The following is a 14,645-nucleotide window of genomic DNA, read 5'->3' on the forward strand; positions in this document are numbered from 1 at the left end:
CACATCGAGCACGACGACGACGTCGAGTTGGTACCGACCGACGTACCTCCGCCCCAAGAGCTCGCAGAGGGCGGCACCGACGTTCTAAATCCTCGTGAGTCATCTCCGGACATGTCTTTCGAGAGTGTCGGTTCATCGGTCAGCTCTCCACAGAGGCAGTCGGTGGAAGAGGATACGTCAGATTGTCCGTTGGAGGTCGTGGAGGCGGACGACAACGGCGTGGAGCCAGATGCTCCGGCCGAAGGTCACGGCCCTGACAACAGGCGGCAACGGCCGATAAGGAGTACTGTAGCCGCCGTGCAGGATCAGGAGCCGACGACTTATAAAAACTTCAATATAAGTAGACTATATTATATTTCAAATAGGTGCTGGTTTACAAGGGTGACTTGAACTAAAAACGGTTAAGTATGGAAGTGGTGTTTAAGGTAGTCTTATATTTGTTATGAAGTGAATGAATAGTAATATCACAAGACTCCGGACAATGTGAAGACTGCTCATTGATACCTGTGATCGTAGCTCCAGCGCAGTGTGTCGCTAGGCCGAGCTGCCCGCACAGATCACGCGTCACAAAGTTGGGGGAAGCACCGTTGTCCAGGAGCAGACGCGCCTCATGCAGCACCCCATTCGCGTCACTCACGTGCACCAACGCTGTGGACAGTAGTCCGGAAGTCTCAGTAGGGTTGAACAGTTTAGTTTGTATGTGGCCGCTAAAATGAACTGCTGGCATCGGAACGTCAGTGCTAGAAGGCTCTTTTTCAATGTCCTTATGTAAAAGAGTATTATGTTTATGTTTACAGTATTTACAATGAGATAATACACATTGTTTTTCTAAGTGTCCCGGCCGAAGACAGTTTTTACATACTGCGTAACCGTTCACTTTATTTATTCTACTATCCACATCTAATTTGCGAAAAGATTCACAGGTAAATAAGAAATGATCCTGTGAACAATAAGGACAAACAATGGGTTTGCGATAAGACTTGTTAGTAGTTGTAAGATAAGTATGTATTTTTTGCGGCTCGTTATGAGACTGCAATTTATGTTTCGATGTTTTGTCACAATTGTCACTAACTTTATTAAAGTTATCAGTGCCAAGAGACTCTAATAAGTCGGCCCTGTTATTTAAAAATGCTACGTATTGTTGCAACGTCGGCGAACCTGTTAACAGGTTCCTGTGCTCTTCCCATTCACGCTTAGTTACTGCATCTAACTTCTTAGACATTATATAAATAACTAACGTGTCCCAATGATCGGTAGGTTCTCCTAAAGTACTGAGCGCACGCAAGTTTTTGTTTGTCACGTCCACCATGCCACGTAACAAACAGCTCGACTCACGTTGCATAGGTTCAAGGTTAAACAGGGCCTTGATATGATTATTTATTAAGAGGCGCGGGTTATCAAACCGCTCCGACACTAATTGCCATGCTTTATGATAATTATCACTGCTAAAATCAAGACTTTGAATAACAAGGGCGGCACTGCCTTTTAAAGATGCACGAAGATAATGAAATTTGCTAATGTCGTTTATTGAGGGATTATTATGAATAAGGGAAATATACGTATCTCTAAATCCGAGCCAATGCTGATAGTTCCCATCGAAGTGAGGCAGGTCGATCTTGGGCAAACGAACAAAGTCCTGCCGGCCGGCGCCGGCGCAGCATGACGTGGAAACCGCTCCGCAGCCGGAGCCGGCCCGGTCGCCGCTCGCCTGCACCGTCGGACTCAAAAGAAGTCGAGCAGTCGAGACCAACACAAAGAACTGGCTTTCAAACTGCTCCCGCTCCGCGTACGCCTCCTCGGGCTTCTCAGATAACGCTTCGATCTCCATCTGTAAAGCGTCAAACTCTGGATATACCGATTCTATTTTATCTAAACGACACTGCAACTCCGTTATTTGTAACTCACTTAATCTTTCACACGATTTAGCTACGTTAATATAAGTATTAAAGAGAGTTAATTTAGCCTTAAGACTGCCACGTTTCTTAACTAACTCTTTTAATGTGTCAGCCATTTTGATTTAAACGTAACTTTAAAAATTAAATTTACCTAATATGCGTACGAGAGGTGTGAACACTAACGAGTTTAAATGCAACTGATGCGAACAAAGGAAGCGGATTAAGATAAGCAGTTGCGCGCGGAATATGATGATCTAGCAAAAATACGTTACTGAGGCGATGATAATAATTTATGGATATGGCTTTTTAATATGTATTACGAATTATAGGGAATGCAATGTTGTGAAGCTAAGCTATTTTATTTTGACGAATTAAGATTTAAAATGTAATAAGAAATTGATTGTATGAAATATGAATTATTTGTGCCTGATACGTAAAGAGCTATTCTAAATTCCAAGAAAAGTAGGTATAGAAGGGAAATGAAGGATATTGGAACGAACTCACTCTGTCTAGTCCTACGTATTCAGGGTGATGCGATGTACTGGAACTGATGTCCTTGATGTGGTGGATGCCGACGAACGCCTGCCTTATGCCGGTAGACGCTGGGACCCTTGACTGCAACGCCCGCTGCGTGTTCTTCCTATGCCGAAGAAACTGAAGACAACGGTGATGGCTGCGTTGCGAAGTATGATGAAAGGCCACTTCCACGATGAACCCGTAGATGGTCAAACCAGCCCTTGTCTTAAAGGCTTCGAAGGACCATATGTAGCCGCCGTGCAGGATCAGGAGCCGACGACTTATAAAAACTTCAATATAAGTAGACAATATTATATTCCAAATAGGTGCTGGTTTACAAGGGTGATTTGACTAAACGGTTAAGTATGGAAGTGGTGTTTAAGGTAGCGAAGATGATGAAAGAGTCATTTGCAATATTTGAGCTGTTAAAAAGGTTAGTTAAGTTTCCGTGCTCTCATTGGCCGCGATACATCATAGGTGGTACGCTCCTATTCGCTGTTTATAAATCTTACGGAACTAGCCGAGCGATAACTATACAAATAAAAGGTTGCGTTCGCAACAAGTACCAGGAACAGGGACGTGAATTATAAAATTTAATAAACCCCCAAATTGTAGGAATAGAACTGCCGTGTGAAATAAGCTGTATATAACTGTATTTTTTTTTTGTTCAAGTACCTATTTGAAACTTGTTTATTTTTTTTCTTTCTGTTTATGTAGTTCTACGTTGTTACTTAAATCCTGTTAACCGAAATTGAACCACATTAACGTTCAATAGGGTTTAAAATTGCATAGGATTGAGAAGTTAAACTAGCGTCATAATTTTTGGGGAGGGGTAAAGGATACTGTTCTTGTATATTTGTTAACTTTTTAGTTTATTGGAAACATTAATGTTGGTAACTTTATTTTCAAATGTAGGTAAATGAAATGTTGCATTGTTTGGTTAAATATTGGTGGAGGGATTGTAGTATTTTGGTAATGTAGGTAGCTCATAAAAACATGTCTACTGTCAGTTTGCCGTAAAATACATAACCGTTACGTTGCTAATCCAAGTGTTTTAATTCTAAATTAAGCCTGAATACAACACATAGATAGGCTAATCAGATTCTACTAAATTTTGTAATTATTTTGTATGATAGGTAAGTGTGTAATAGTGAAGGTTAGGTACGTGATCCACCAAAATGTTGTAATTTGATAGTTGCAGAATCTGTTTAAATAAAATGACAATGCACATATTAAGAGTTTTGAATGATTCACGGTTATTTTCATTAGACTTATATTGACCGGGATATAGACCGTGTCCCGTTTCATTCGTTCGTTTCGTTTTCCGTGATCATGATGCATGCAACTGCGTCGAAATATCGGGAGCTCGACAAAAATCAAAAAGGTAATCACGGTCTATATCCCGGTCAATATAAGTCTAATGCACATATTGTTTCAGATCAAGGGTCTTTACGCAACAGTGAATGAGTGCCGGAAGAACCTCTTTACTAGAAAAGATCGACACTTGGAGAACATACCTCCTTCCGAGGCTGCCTTACTTCATCATATACTGCCATTTGTCTAAGACTGGGGCTAAAGACATGCCAACCACACCCTTGTTGCCGACGCATTAGGACACCACGGACTCCACTGCCAGTCTAGTGCTGGCCGAATTTTGTGACACGCTGCACTTAACGATTTAATCCGCAAGGCTCTCGGCACATCGAACATACCGACAACCCTCGAACCTGTCGGCTTGTCAGCAGCAGACGGTAAGCGGCCTGATGGTTGCTCGCTTTTGCCTTGGTTTCTGGGACGACCCTTGGCGTGGGGCGTGACCTGTGTGGATACCTTGGCTCCGTCCAACGTCTAACGCTCGGTCCAGAAACCAGGGACTGCTGCTGCAAAACGCCCAGTTTAAACGCGCAAATATGCATTTTTAAAAAACAACTACATATTTGCGGCAATTGCATTTGAAACATTTGGACCATGGTCATCAGACACCAAGCAGTTCGTGAAGAAAGTTTCCACCAAACTTGTCTTGGTGTTTGGTGACATACGCATAGGCTTTTACATCATATTTTTTATTTAAAGAAAAAGCAAACAGTTGACATTTTTGTTGACTTGAGTTTGCAAATCATAAATGAATATTTTTTTTTAATTTATTTACCATTAAATTATAATTATAGTACCAAAAATAAATTCTTTGTTATTAATTTACTCGAAAACTATATCAAACATGACCTAATAGCTAAACGGGGTCTAATAGAGTTTTTAAAATAGAGGCATTTTAAAATTACGCTCGCGGCGTCCCGACGCCGCGCGTCTTAAAGTAATTTTTTTGTGGAACTTAACGTTTGTAAATTTGGATAAAAGTTATATTTTTTATAATCTATATTAAATAAGCTTTCATATCATATTTTTTATTTATAGAAAAAGCAAACAGTTTGTCATTTATGATGACTTGAATTTGTAAATCATGGATGAAAATTTCATTTTTTTTATTTTATTTTATTTACCATTAAATTATAATTTTAGTACTTAAAACGAATTCTACGTTATTGATTTACTCGAAAACGATACCAAACATGACCTATTAACTAAACGGGGTAAGTTAGAATTTTTCAAACCAAGCCGGGTGAAGCGGTACTTTGACCCCCCCTCCCGGGCCCCAGGGGGGAGGCTCTCGAAGGCTCCCGATCTTAATCGGCTTATTTTGATATAAGGAACAACTGTGCCAAGTTTCATGCTTTGGTCAAAAAATTTTAGGTTTTGCAATAAACTCCCCAACTACACTGCACGTTCACTGTTTATACGCCGAAAGTTGCAACTCAAGTAAATGAAGTAAACAAAACAAACAACCTACCGGCCGCGCCGCGCGCCGCGCGGCCGCGGCCGGCTTTCATTGCCGGCCGCGGCCGGCCGGCTAACCGAAACAGAAATATAAATTGAGGGAACGAAATAAGAACCGAAACCGAAATTATTTTGTTCCCACTGAACAAAATTTATAATGAACCGTTCTTTTAGGGAACGATATAAGAACCGTAACCGAAATTATTTTGTTCCCATTGAACAAAATTTATTGGTAACGGTTTAAGAACGATATCAAATGGTATTTGGGAACGGGTTCCGATCCCTGGATGAGGCCATATCCTCGTTCTCGACATCCATCTCAGGACCAAAAAGAATTTAACAATCGCCAGTCACGTGCACGTAAAGTAGTCGAAGATGCATTTGGAATATTGTACCAAAAATTTGAAATATACAATAAAAATATTTGTCTAAATCCAGACATGGTTAAATGCTTCCAAAACAAAATCTAATATTTGGCATTAAAAACCAGCTTAACAACATAAGACCTACTAAAGATGTTATTCTGTCAGGTGAACCCATAGAGAGAGTATGTGAGGCACGAAATCTAGGGTTGACAATGGACAGCGCACTACGATATGAAAAACATGTTGCTGAATCTGTCAGACATTGTTTCTATACGCTAAAAATACTGTATAACATAAGACCATTTGTTAATGAATCCCTGCGCACTCAATTAGTTGAAGCACTTGTCCTGTCCAAATTAAACTACATGGACTTAGTTTACTTACCACTTACCCTCACTTTGTTGGCTCTCTTCAAAGCTGCTTGCTCTTCTCTCTACAAATGACAAGAAGCCCTCCAGCCCTGCTCGTGTATTGATCCACCTTTTTGATAATAATAGTTAAAACTATCAAATGTCAGTTTTCAACTGGTTGACCTAACGCCTTAAGAGAGCCTAGGTGTTGACGCGTATTTGAAACAATTTCCCTTAGGCTGCTGGCAGAGCCTCCAGTTATTGGAGTATAATCTAAAATAGCCTGTATGTGGTTGGTTATGAAGTGCAGACTAAGTTGTCGAATGAAGAAGAATGGACCAAGAGTAGACTATACTGCCCTTGCCATCTTGTTTCCCATATGATGAGCGAGTGAGTGGACTGTGTGGTCTGATGGTCTCTGTCCAAGTCTGATCGCCTCAATAATTCCTAGGTCAAGTTGTTCCTTCTCAAGAGTCATACTTTTCAGGATACTCTTCAACCGACCATAGGCCAAACCAAAGTTTGATGATAGATCTGATGGGTATTCAATCCAGGGCCACTTGACCAAGTACTATTAGTAAACTTCGATAATACCAAAGATCTTACGTGGTTCCCTCCAATCAGCTCTCCGAGTTTTTCCAACACCCGGTTGTTGTGCTCTATGTTATCCAGCACGCTCCGTCAACTCGCACTAGTGGGATCTGCCTTCCGGAGCCTGTTAAGGGCTAAATTGTGAGCATCGATGAGGGTGTGCGTTGACCCGTATCGTTTCTTCAAGGTTTCAACTGCAACAGGGTAGTCAGCATTGGTTGCCGCTAATCCTGAAACGGTCTCTAAGGCAGAATCCTTAAGGCTGCTCAAGAGGTACATAACTTACGCAAGCTTTTCGGATTCCTGTAGATTCCTCTCCACATTTGCGACAAATTGGTCCCAGAATTCGCTCTACTTTAACTGGTCACCGGAGAAGGAAGGCAGGCTTAGTTCTGGTAGCTTAGACTTGTTGACCGATTCATTCCGCCTTTTGTTAAGTTAGCATGCCGTTTCTAGCTACGCCAATGTGTCTTCAGCCTTAAGCTGGTCTTCGGAATGCCAACTATGTCCGCCTCCGGCACGACACTTAAATACTGAAATATCTCCCTTTCAATGTTGTCCAAACACTGTTTTAATTTTAAGTGGAGTCCTGTGAACTCCTTTTCACTGACAGCTCCATTAGCCTCATGTCGAATGTTCTGGATACCCGCACGGTACAATAAGTTGACTGTCACGTAAACTCTCGTGCATCGCGTTTATCGTTGACCAATCACGTGCAGAGTTTTCTAGTATTACCTCGAATCGTTATCGCGGATAAGGTATAGAGCGTACCCAACCCAAACAATGGCTTTGCCAGGTCATGCACGATTTGTGCAGTTGCATTTATTTTTATTGGCGGCAACGAACGGCGGTGAATTCGTTGGTCGGGCGGTCGGTTCGTCAACATGTCGAGTCGCCTCTCTCTGTACGCCTTTGTCTGCGCTGTTGTCAGTTCCCTTGTCCGCCTTTCCAGTATACAAAAAAGCGGAATATACCTACAGCCTACTGAATTTCGTATTCAAGTGATCCATGCTGATCTTATGAAGTTTTTTTTGTTCGTGTGTCAGTCGTGTTGTCAGTAAAATGTAACAGTCGCTTAAGTAATGTAAATCTATTGTATGACATTAAATTTTTGAAATACCTACTGAATGGTAGCTAGTGTAGCTAGGGTAGCTGTGCACTCACAGAAAACACTAGATATACTGAAAATTCTTTAATAAATACTTAATGTACAAACACAAAACAATAATTAATCTATAAAACAGCCTCCGCTGACAATGTTGTTTATAGTATGATATTTGTCATAACATTCTATTCAAATATCCTTCAACATTCAAACCAGCCAGCCTGTCAACAATTGCCCAAACCTCTTTGCTCTAACACTCCTCCTCAATTGTCTTCCCTCAAGTATGCTACCCTCTCAACGCCAACTTTATCGGCTTTGGTGGCATTTTTTCAGCGAACTAGACCCGACCGTGCCATTTGAGGAGCGATACGTCAACCGCTATATTTTGGTTGGGAATATATATACATCCTGCTGACTTTCTCATTCAGGTGATCCAGTACAGACTGTATCTTCCGAAGTTTTTTTGTCCGTGTGTCAGTTATGTCGTGTCAGTCGTATTGTCAGTAAAATGTAACAGTCGCTTAAGTAATCTAAATCTATTTATACACGAAAAAGCGGCTTTGGTGGCAACTTTTTAGCGAACGAACTAGAGCCGACCGTACAATTTCAGGAGCGATTTGTCGACCGCTATTTTTTTTTTATATACATCCTGCTGAGTTTCTCACCACTTGAATCCAGTACAGGCTGTATCTTCCGAAGTTTTTTGTCCGTGTGTCAGTCATGTCGTGTCAGTGTGTTGTCAGTAAAATGTAACAGTCGCTTAAGTAGTGTAAATCTATTGTATGTTATAAAATTTTTGAAATAAGGGTAAGATACTCCTTGAAGTAGTCAGCTTCTACGCTCAAGGGTTCTAGTCCTTGAAGCATGAGTATTGAATAGAATAGAATAGAATAGAAGAAATTTATTCAGAAAACGCTTAAATTTAGGAATTACATAGACAGTACTAGTTTATTATTAAGCGTCACTGAAAGGGTCTCCACTCAGCTTAATGTCAAGATACCACTTAAGAATCTCGACGCTGGTCTTCCGTGGAAACCCTTCCGAGAGAGCGCAACTACATGCTAAAGTACATAATAGTGTTTATATATAGGTAAGTGCAAAACCTGAAATAGATACCAAAGATACCATACACCAAAGAAAAAGCGATCAAGCGATCAGTATTGCAAGGAAAACAAGTATCCTTGTCGGTATTTGACCATTTTATGAGTCGTGAGTGTTCTGTCGTAATTTGGTCCAAATAAATTGGAATATTTGTTCTTATGTCTTACTATGAGGTCTAAAAGTTCGTCATCAAAAAGTTTTGCGAAATATATTCAGTAGAGTCGTGTCGTCGTCAATAGTATATGTAGATCCAGGTGTACTGAAAAATTTTATAATTCAGAAAAATCCGATAAGGGGTGGTGTCATTATAACACCTATTTTTTGTGTATTGCTGAGAATTGAATGTAAATTGGTAATCAAGATTTCGCAGTGATTGCCAATTGTACCGATAGCCTAGAGGCAAAAGGGTCGGTAAAATGATGGGTCTGCGCATGGTGAATGCGGGTTCGAATCCTGGATATTCGACTGAGGTCCCCTTTTCTCTGCAGCTGACTGTACCTACAATAGAATAGCATGGTAAACGGCCATATTCACAAGGAAATATTATTTTACTAAAGGTAAGAAAAAAAATACAAAAGATTTTTTAAATATTTATTCGTCTGTTTTGGTACATTTAATTTTCAGGCGGCGAGCTTTATATTCTTTAATGCGGCCATATGGAATGGATGCATTTTTGATACATATTTTTCCTCAACCTTATTTAAATAATTATGAATGATTTGGGCACATTCCCTATATAGTATCAAAACATTTTCCATTGGGATAACTTAAATTATGATTTTTTTAAATCTTTTATATTCCCTGTGTTGTATATATTCATAGATCCCCTGGTGTTCTTTGGTGGTTTAAGATTTGGAGTAAGCATCACAATTAATTTTTTTCGTGAGTTTTGTGCATAAATACCCTGCAGTGTATGCAGATATTTGCACTTTCATCCTTTCCGTTTTCGCAGATTCTCTTGTATCTCCATTCTCTTGTACAGTTTCATGCTGGGAAAAAAGTGAAGACGACGACGGCGTAAATGGGCGGATCAACTATTTCTTGTACCTAATCAACTTTTTTTGCAAAAAGAAAAATGTGCGTTTTTCCTCACAATATTATTTGATATTGATAATAACACTTTCAAAGATCGCAAATATATCTTCCCTCAAAACGCTACATCGCTCGTTGTAGCGTTGAGAACTGTCGACGCCAGAAACATCTTCCGGTACCATATTGATAATATTGATATGCTCTAAATTATCTGGCTGGGGGACATTAGGTTCCATCTAGGGTGTGCAAACCGGTTAACCGGTTAACCGAAAAACCGGTTAACCGAGACTTTTTGGCCTCTGTTAAAAACCGGTTTTTATAGTCTCTAACCGGTTAATAACCGAAACTATATTTATTTCTCAAAATTTGGGAAATTAAGCATAAAAAGGTTCCAAAATACGTAATTATTTAATGTTTTGTAATAATAAAGATTTATTGATTACTTTTCATTGACAAAATTATTATTTGTAATGATTTTATTTTAAAAATTAGTCCCAAGTCTACTACCGAGTATACATTTTATACAATACAGTAGAGTCCGGTTAGTATATTACGACTCCGCATAGACCTAACGTCCAACCTCTTACAACGACATAAGCACAGGTATTTATTTGGTTTTCGTATGTGATAGTATGAAAGTACATCCGTTTATTACGACTCCGATTTTAACGAACAGCCGCTTTTTACGACACATTTTACACAGAATCCATCCATCAAGTCCGGTTGCAACGACGAGCGACAACGTTTTTAGTTTTACTAGTAAATTGAGGAAACAAAGCTATTTCCACCAAGCACGGCCCCCTGTCTTGCCTACAACAAGTAGCAAGATTACATTGTGGCCATGTAACTTTTTGGAGTATTGCTTTTAAAATTTTAACAATTTGTTCGCCTCGGGTCTAATCTTATAAGCTAAATAGAACACAATTTGTATTTTTCGATTGCATATAAACTAGCTTTACTAGTTTACAAATGATGAGCAAGCACGCATACTAAAAATGACTTTTTCACAATAAAATAAGGTATTTAATACTATGATAATAATACCCTGTAAATAAACCTATTGATTGAAATGTTTTAGTAATAGAGATGTAGATATTACTTTTAATTGAAAGAAATGAAATTGGTTTTGTACGACATCCGGTTAGTACGACGTAATATCAGCGGTCCCTTGAGCGTCGTTGTAACGGGAGTCTACCGTATATTTCAAACTATATTTTTTCAATTGTTTCTGTTAACATGTTTCATGTGCTGTTGGTTTTCCAATAAATAAATAAATAAAAGAAAGGTAAAATGGAGATCTTGGTTTTCTTACATCAATTGCTTGTATTACTAGGGGCTCTGGGAGCTGTAGACCTTCGCGACATGCTTAGAAAACGCAAAACTGACGAATCACATTCAAACCACACAAGCCTTTTTTAGCAATTTCCGCATTTTACAAAATTTCCAAAAAGTGGATAAAAATGATCTTCATCGTGCAAGTAATACCTGCTACGATATCATAAACGTCAGAATTTTTAAAGATAATGGTAATTATTGCGTAGTAAGGCCATTTACTAAAAATCCTCAAAACCGGTTAATAACCGGTTAACCGGTTTTGAAGGAAAAGTCTCGGTTATTAACCGGTTTTTTAAGTTAACCGGTTTTTGCATACCCTAGTTCCATCCTCGTTGGAGAGCTTGGAGGGGTGTTAGTAAGAACTCTGTTTAAATTTTTCCTATTCCCGTCCGTCTTAAATTTTGCTGCCTTAGTTTCCAAATTACCCGTGCATTGTATTTTTCTTGTGGAGTTAAATCATTGACTAGTCTCTTTCTTGCATGATAATGTCCTCGTTGTTTTTTTTTTGTAATTTTCATACTTTTCAAGGTCAAGTTTTAGTTTTTCTTTATAGCGTTTTTGTCTTTCTGCCACTGTAAGGGGCATTGCTACTGAAACAAACGAATCTACTTTTAACCTAGATAATTTCGATTTCTTTAAATATTTATACAATTAACTTGATAATAAAGTTAAAATGTTGTTAATGTAATTCAAATATAAATTTAAAAATTATAGTGGCAGGGTGGCATTACATCCGCGACTGGGATACGTGTATAAAAACTTTGAGATTGGAGGTTGCAGACAAGAAATAAAAGTATCCTGCTTTAGTACTAGTTCAGCAAGTGAACAGGGTTCGAAATTATCAAGATAATAACGACCCGTGATAATTATCGGATAATTATCCGATAATTATCCGATAATTATCGGATAATTATCGATTATTATCACCAGTATTAAAAGATCATTTGTAAAATTGTTTCAGAAGAAATATCAGTGGTTTATTGTTTAAAAACAAAAAATTGTTAATTTTTCTTACATAACATACTACACAAATCAACACTAATAATTAACAGTAGATTTAATGAAAATCTGTGTTCGTCAGATTTGAACATAAATTACTTGACCAAAGAAGCCAAAGGAATATCTTCATCCGATGGTGATTCTATTTCCATTGGCATTGTCGTTGCTACAGCTTCAGTAGAACTTATTTGTTCCTCTAAAATCCAACTAAGATCTTGCTTCTTGGTTTTATCCTCTTGGTTATAATATTTAAACAAGAATACCAGCTTTGCAGCCTTTTCATTGCCCAGTCTGTTTTTAGCTTTGACTGCACTAGCCCAAATGATGAAAAACATCTCTCTAATGGTGCAGTTGAAGCTATTGCGGTTAATAACTGTTCACAAAACTTTACGAACTTTTCTTTTTGTGGCCATCTCTCTTCATCTTCTAGAGTCACGGAAGTCCACCACAAAATAGGGCAGGTGTTCTTGAACGTTTCGCCAAACATGAATTTGGGAAAAGGGTAAGCTTTTGCTGTTAGTGCCATTATGAAAGGAGCAAAGTTTTCATCAACTTCTCCAGCAGTTATGAAGTTATACGCTTGTTTTTTCTGTTCATTGTTTAGGTTTCGACCAAGGAACCTATGATCTACCATATTTGCAGCGTAATGTAAGCCTTGCAGTGCCATTGCTCTACGACTCAAAAAGATTTTCTTTGTTTTTGCATTTTGGTATGCACTGTTACCCAACAGGTCAAACTCGAGTTTATTCCATATTTCAACAGCTATAGCTATTGTGGTAGTATTACGTTGCATCCTGTCGAGAGCTGTTGCAATGGGTGACAATGTTTTAAGGAAATCTACAGCATTCATTGTAATCTGACAGTCATTCACAATTTTTATAACCTCCCTATCGATTTTGTCTTTATGGTCTTGGCTAACTTGAACTAAAATTCCTCTGTTATCCAGATACGAGCGAATAGCGTCGTTCATCGTGTTCCAACGTACTTCTAGAGGGAGGACTAACTTTTTACCACCTGCTTGTTTGTATAGAGCTGCTGGAATGTGATGGTTGCGAAAGTATTTTATTACTTTCATTATCGATGCGGTAACGGCAGGGATCTCCAAATCTTTAGCCAGTAGATTTAAGATGTGAGCTGAACATCCATATTGTATTATGTCCACGTCTTCAGTTTTCTCAAGATGACTCCGCATTAATCGCTCATTAGCAGCACTGTCTGTGACAAAACTTCTAACAGTAACGCCTAATTCCTGCTTAGCTTTAGCGATTGATTTTAGTGCGATGTCCTTCAAATTAAGAGCTGTGTGTGGATTTTCTTTTGTATCCGCACAATCAACAAAAATTGAGTCGCCTTGAGCAGTAACAATGTTGCTGCAAACCAGAGGTTCAGTATGAACATTGCTCCAGCCATCCTGAGACATGCAAACTGTTTGATTCGTAAGTTTTTCTTTACATATAGTCATTGTCTCAGCATAATTTTTTTCTAATATGGGATTGCCTATTTCATATGCTGATGGAGGTCTATACCCAGGACGTAAAAGGGCGCATAATTTTTTAAACTCTTCGTGTTCAACATGATTGAATGGAGTGTTAGTCGCGTAAAAGTATTTTCCGACCTGCATATCAATTTTTTGCTTATATTCCTTGGTTGTTGTTATGACTTCGGAATTTTTAAGACATAGTATTTTCGATTGTGTAGATAACTGCTTTCGGCTACTTCCAGTTTCTTCACTAGCTTCTATTGTTTTGCCTAAACAAAAAAAAAACTAATTTATTTAGGTATTCTTAAAAAAAAACTGAGGTTGAGGTTACTTAGAGACAGTTATTTCACATAATCACGCGACCCGTCGCGCGTACAAGTCTTATTACTCTTATCACTCTTATTAGCGATACAAAATACAAATTTATTTAGGTACTAGAATTTGAAATTGCCGCGCGGAGTCGCGCTGCTGCTGCTTGAAACTACTGGCCTCTTATTGCGTCTGCGTGTGAGCTTTGAACTGACTTAATAAACTGATCTTTGTTCTCGTTCTCGTGTATCAACAATTTGAGATTAATTATTATAATTTATGATTGTAAATATAACTGTTCATAAAGAAACATGAAATGCCAAACCTGTGTTTTGCCCAGTCAGATGTGACTGAGACTGAACTGAACTGGAACTGGTTGATGGCAATGATGGCTGTGGATCTGGTTCTGCTATGTGTACTTGCGGCTGACATACTTTTACGTGAGATTTCATTCTATTTAGTATTCCTTGCATCTCTTTGTCACATTTTTTGCACCGAGCCCATAACCCAGTATTTTTTGTCTTCGTGCAACTAAAGAATGACCACACTGGATCTTTCTCGCGCGGCATTGTTCAAATTCAACACACTAAACAATATTTAACTTAATAAACCAATGACATTCGAGTTCACTTGACTTTACATAACACCAACTGACATTTTTTGTGAATTGGGGGAATCCCCGTGTCGCGGCTAGACGTGCGTTCGGATAGACGCAACAAGCGCAGAAATACACGT

At 38.8% G+C, this 14,645-nt stretch overlaps 1 protein-coding gene across 1 annotated transcript; it reads right to left on the reverse strand.

Annotated features, from left to right (window-relative positions):
* Window positions 1-12,317: 12,317 nt before the first annotated feature.
* LOC125235777 lies at window positions 12,318-14,645 on the reverse strand. The gene is made up of 2 exons (XM_048142363.1): window positions 14,236-14,645; window positions 12,318-13,870 (listed from the first exon to the last, which is right to left on the reverse strand). The coding sequence occupies exons 1-2, from the start codon at window positions 14,477-14,479 to the stop codon at window positions 12,318-12,320; spliced, it is 1,797 nt and encodes a 598-aa protein (XP_047998320.1). The 5' UTR covers window positions 14,480-14,645.

The sequence above is a fragment of the Leguminivora glycinivorella genome, chromosome 18 (genome assembly GCF_023078275.1).
Source record: "Leguminivora glycinivorella isolate SPB_JAAS2020 chromosome 18, LegGlyc_1.1, whole genome shotgun sequence".
In the NCBI taxonomy this organism is placed as follows: domain Eukaryota; kingdom Metazoa; phylum Arthropoda; class Insecta; order Lepidoptera; family Tortricidae; genus Leguminivora; species Leguminivora glycinivorella.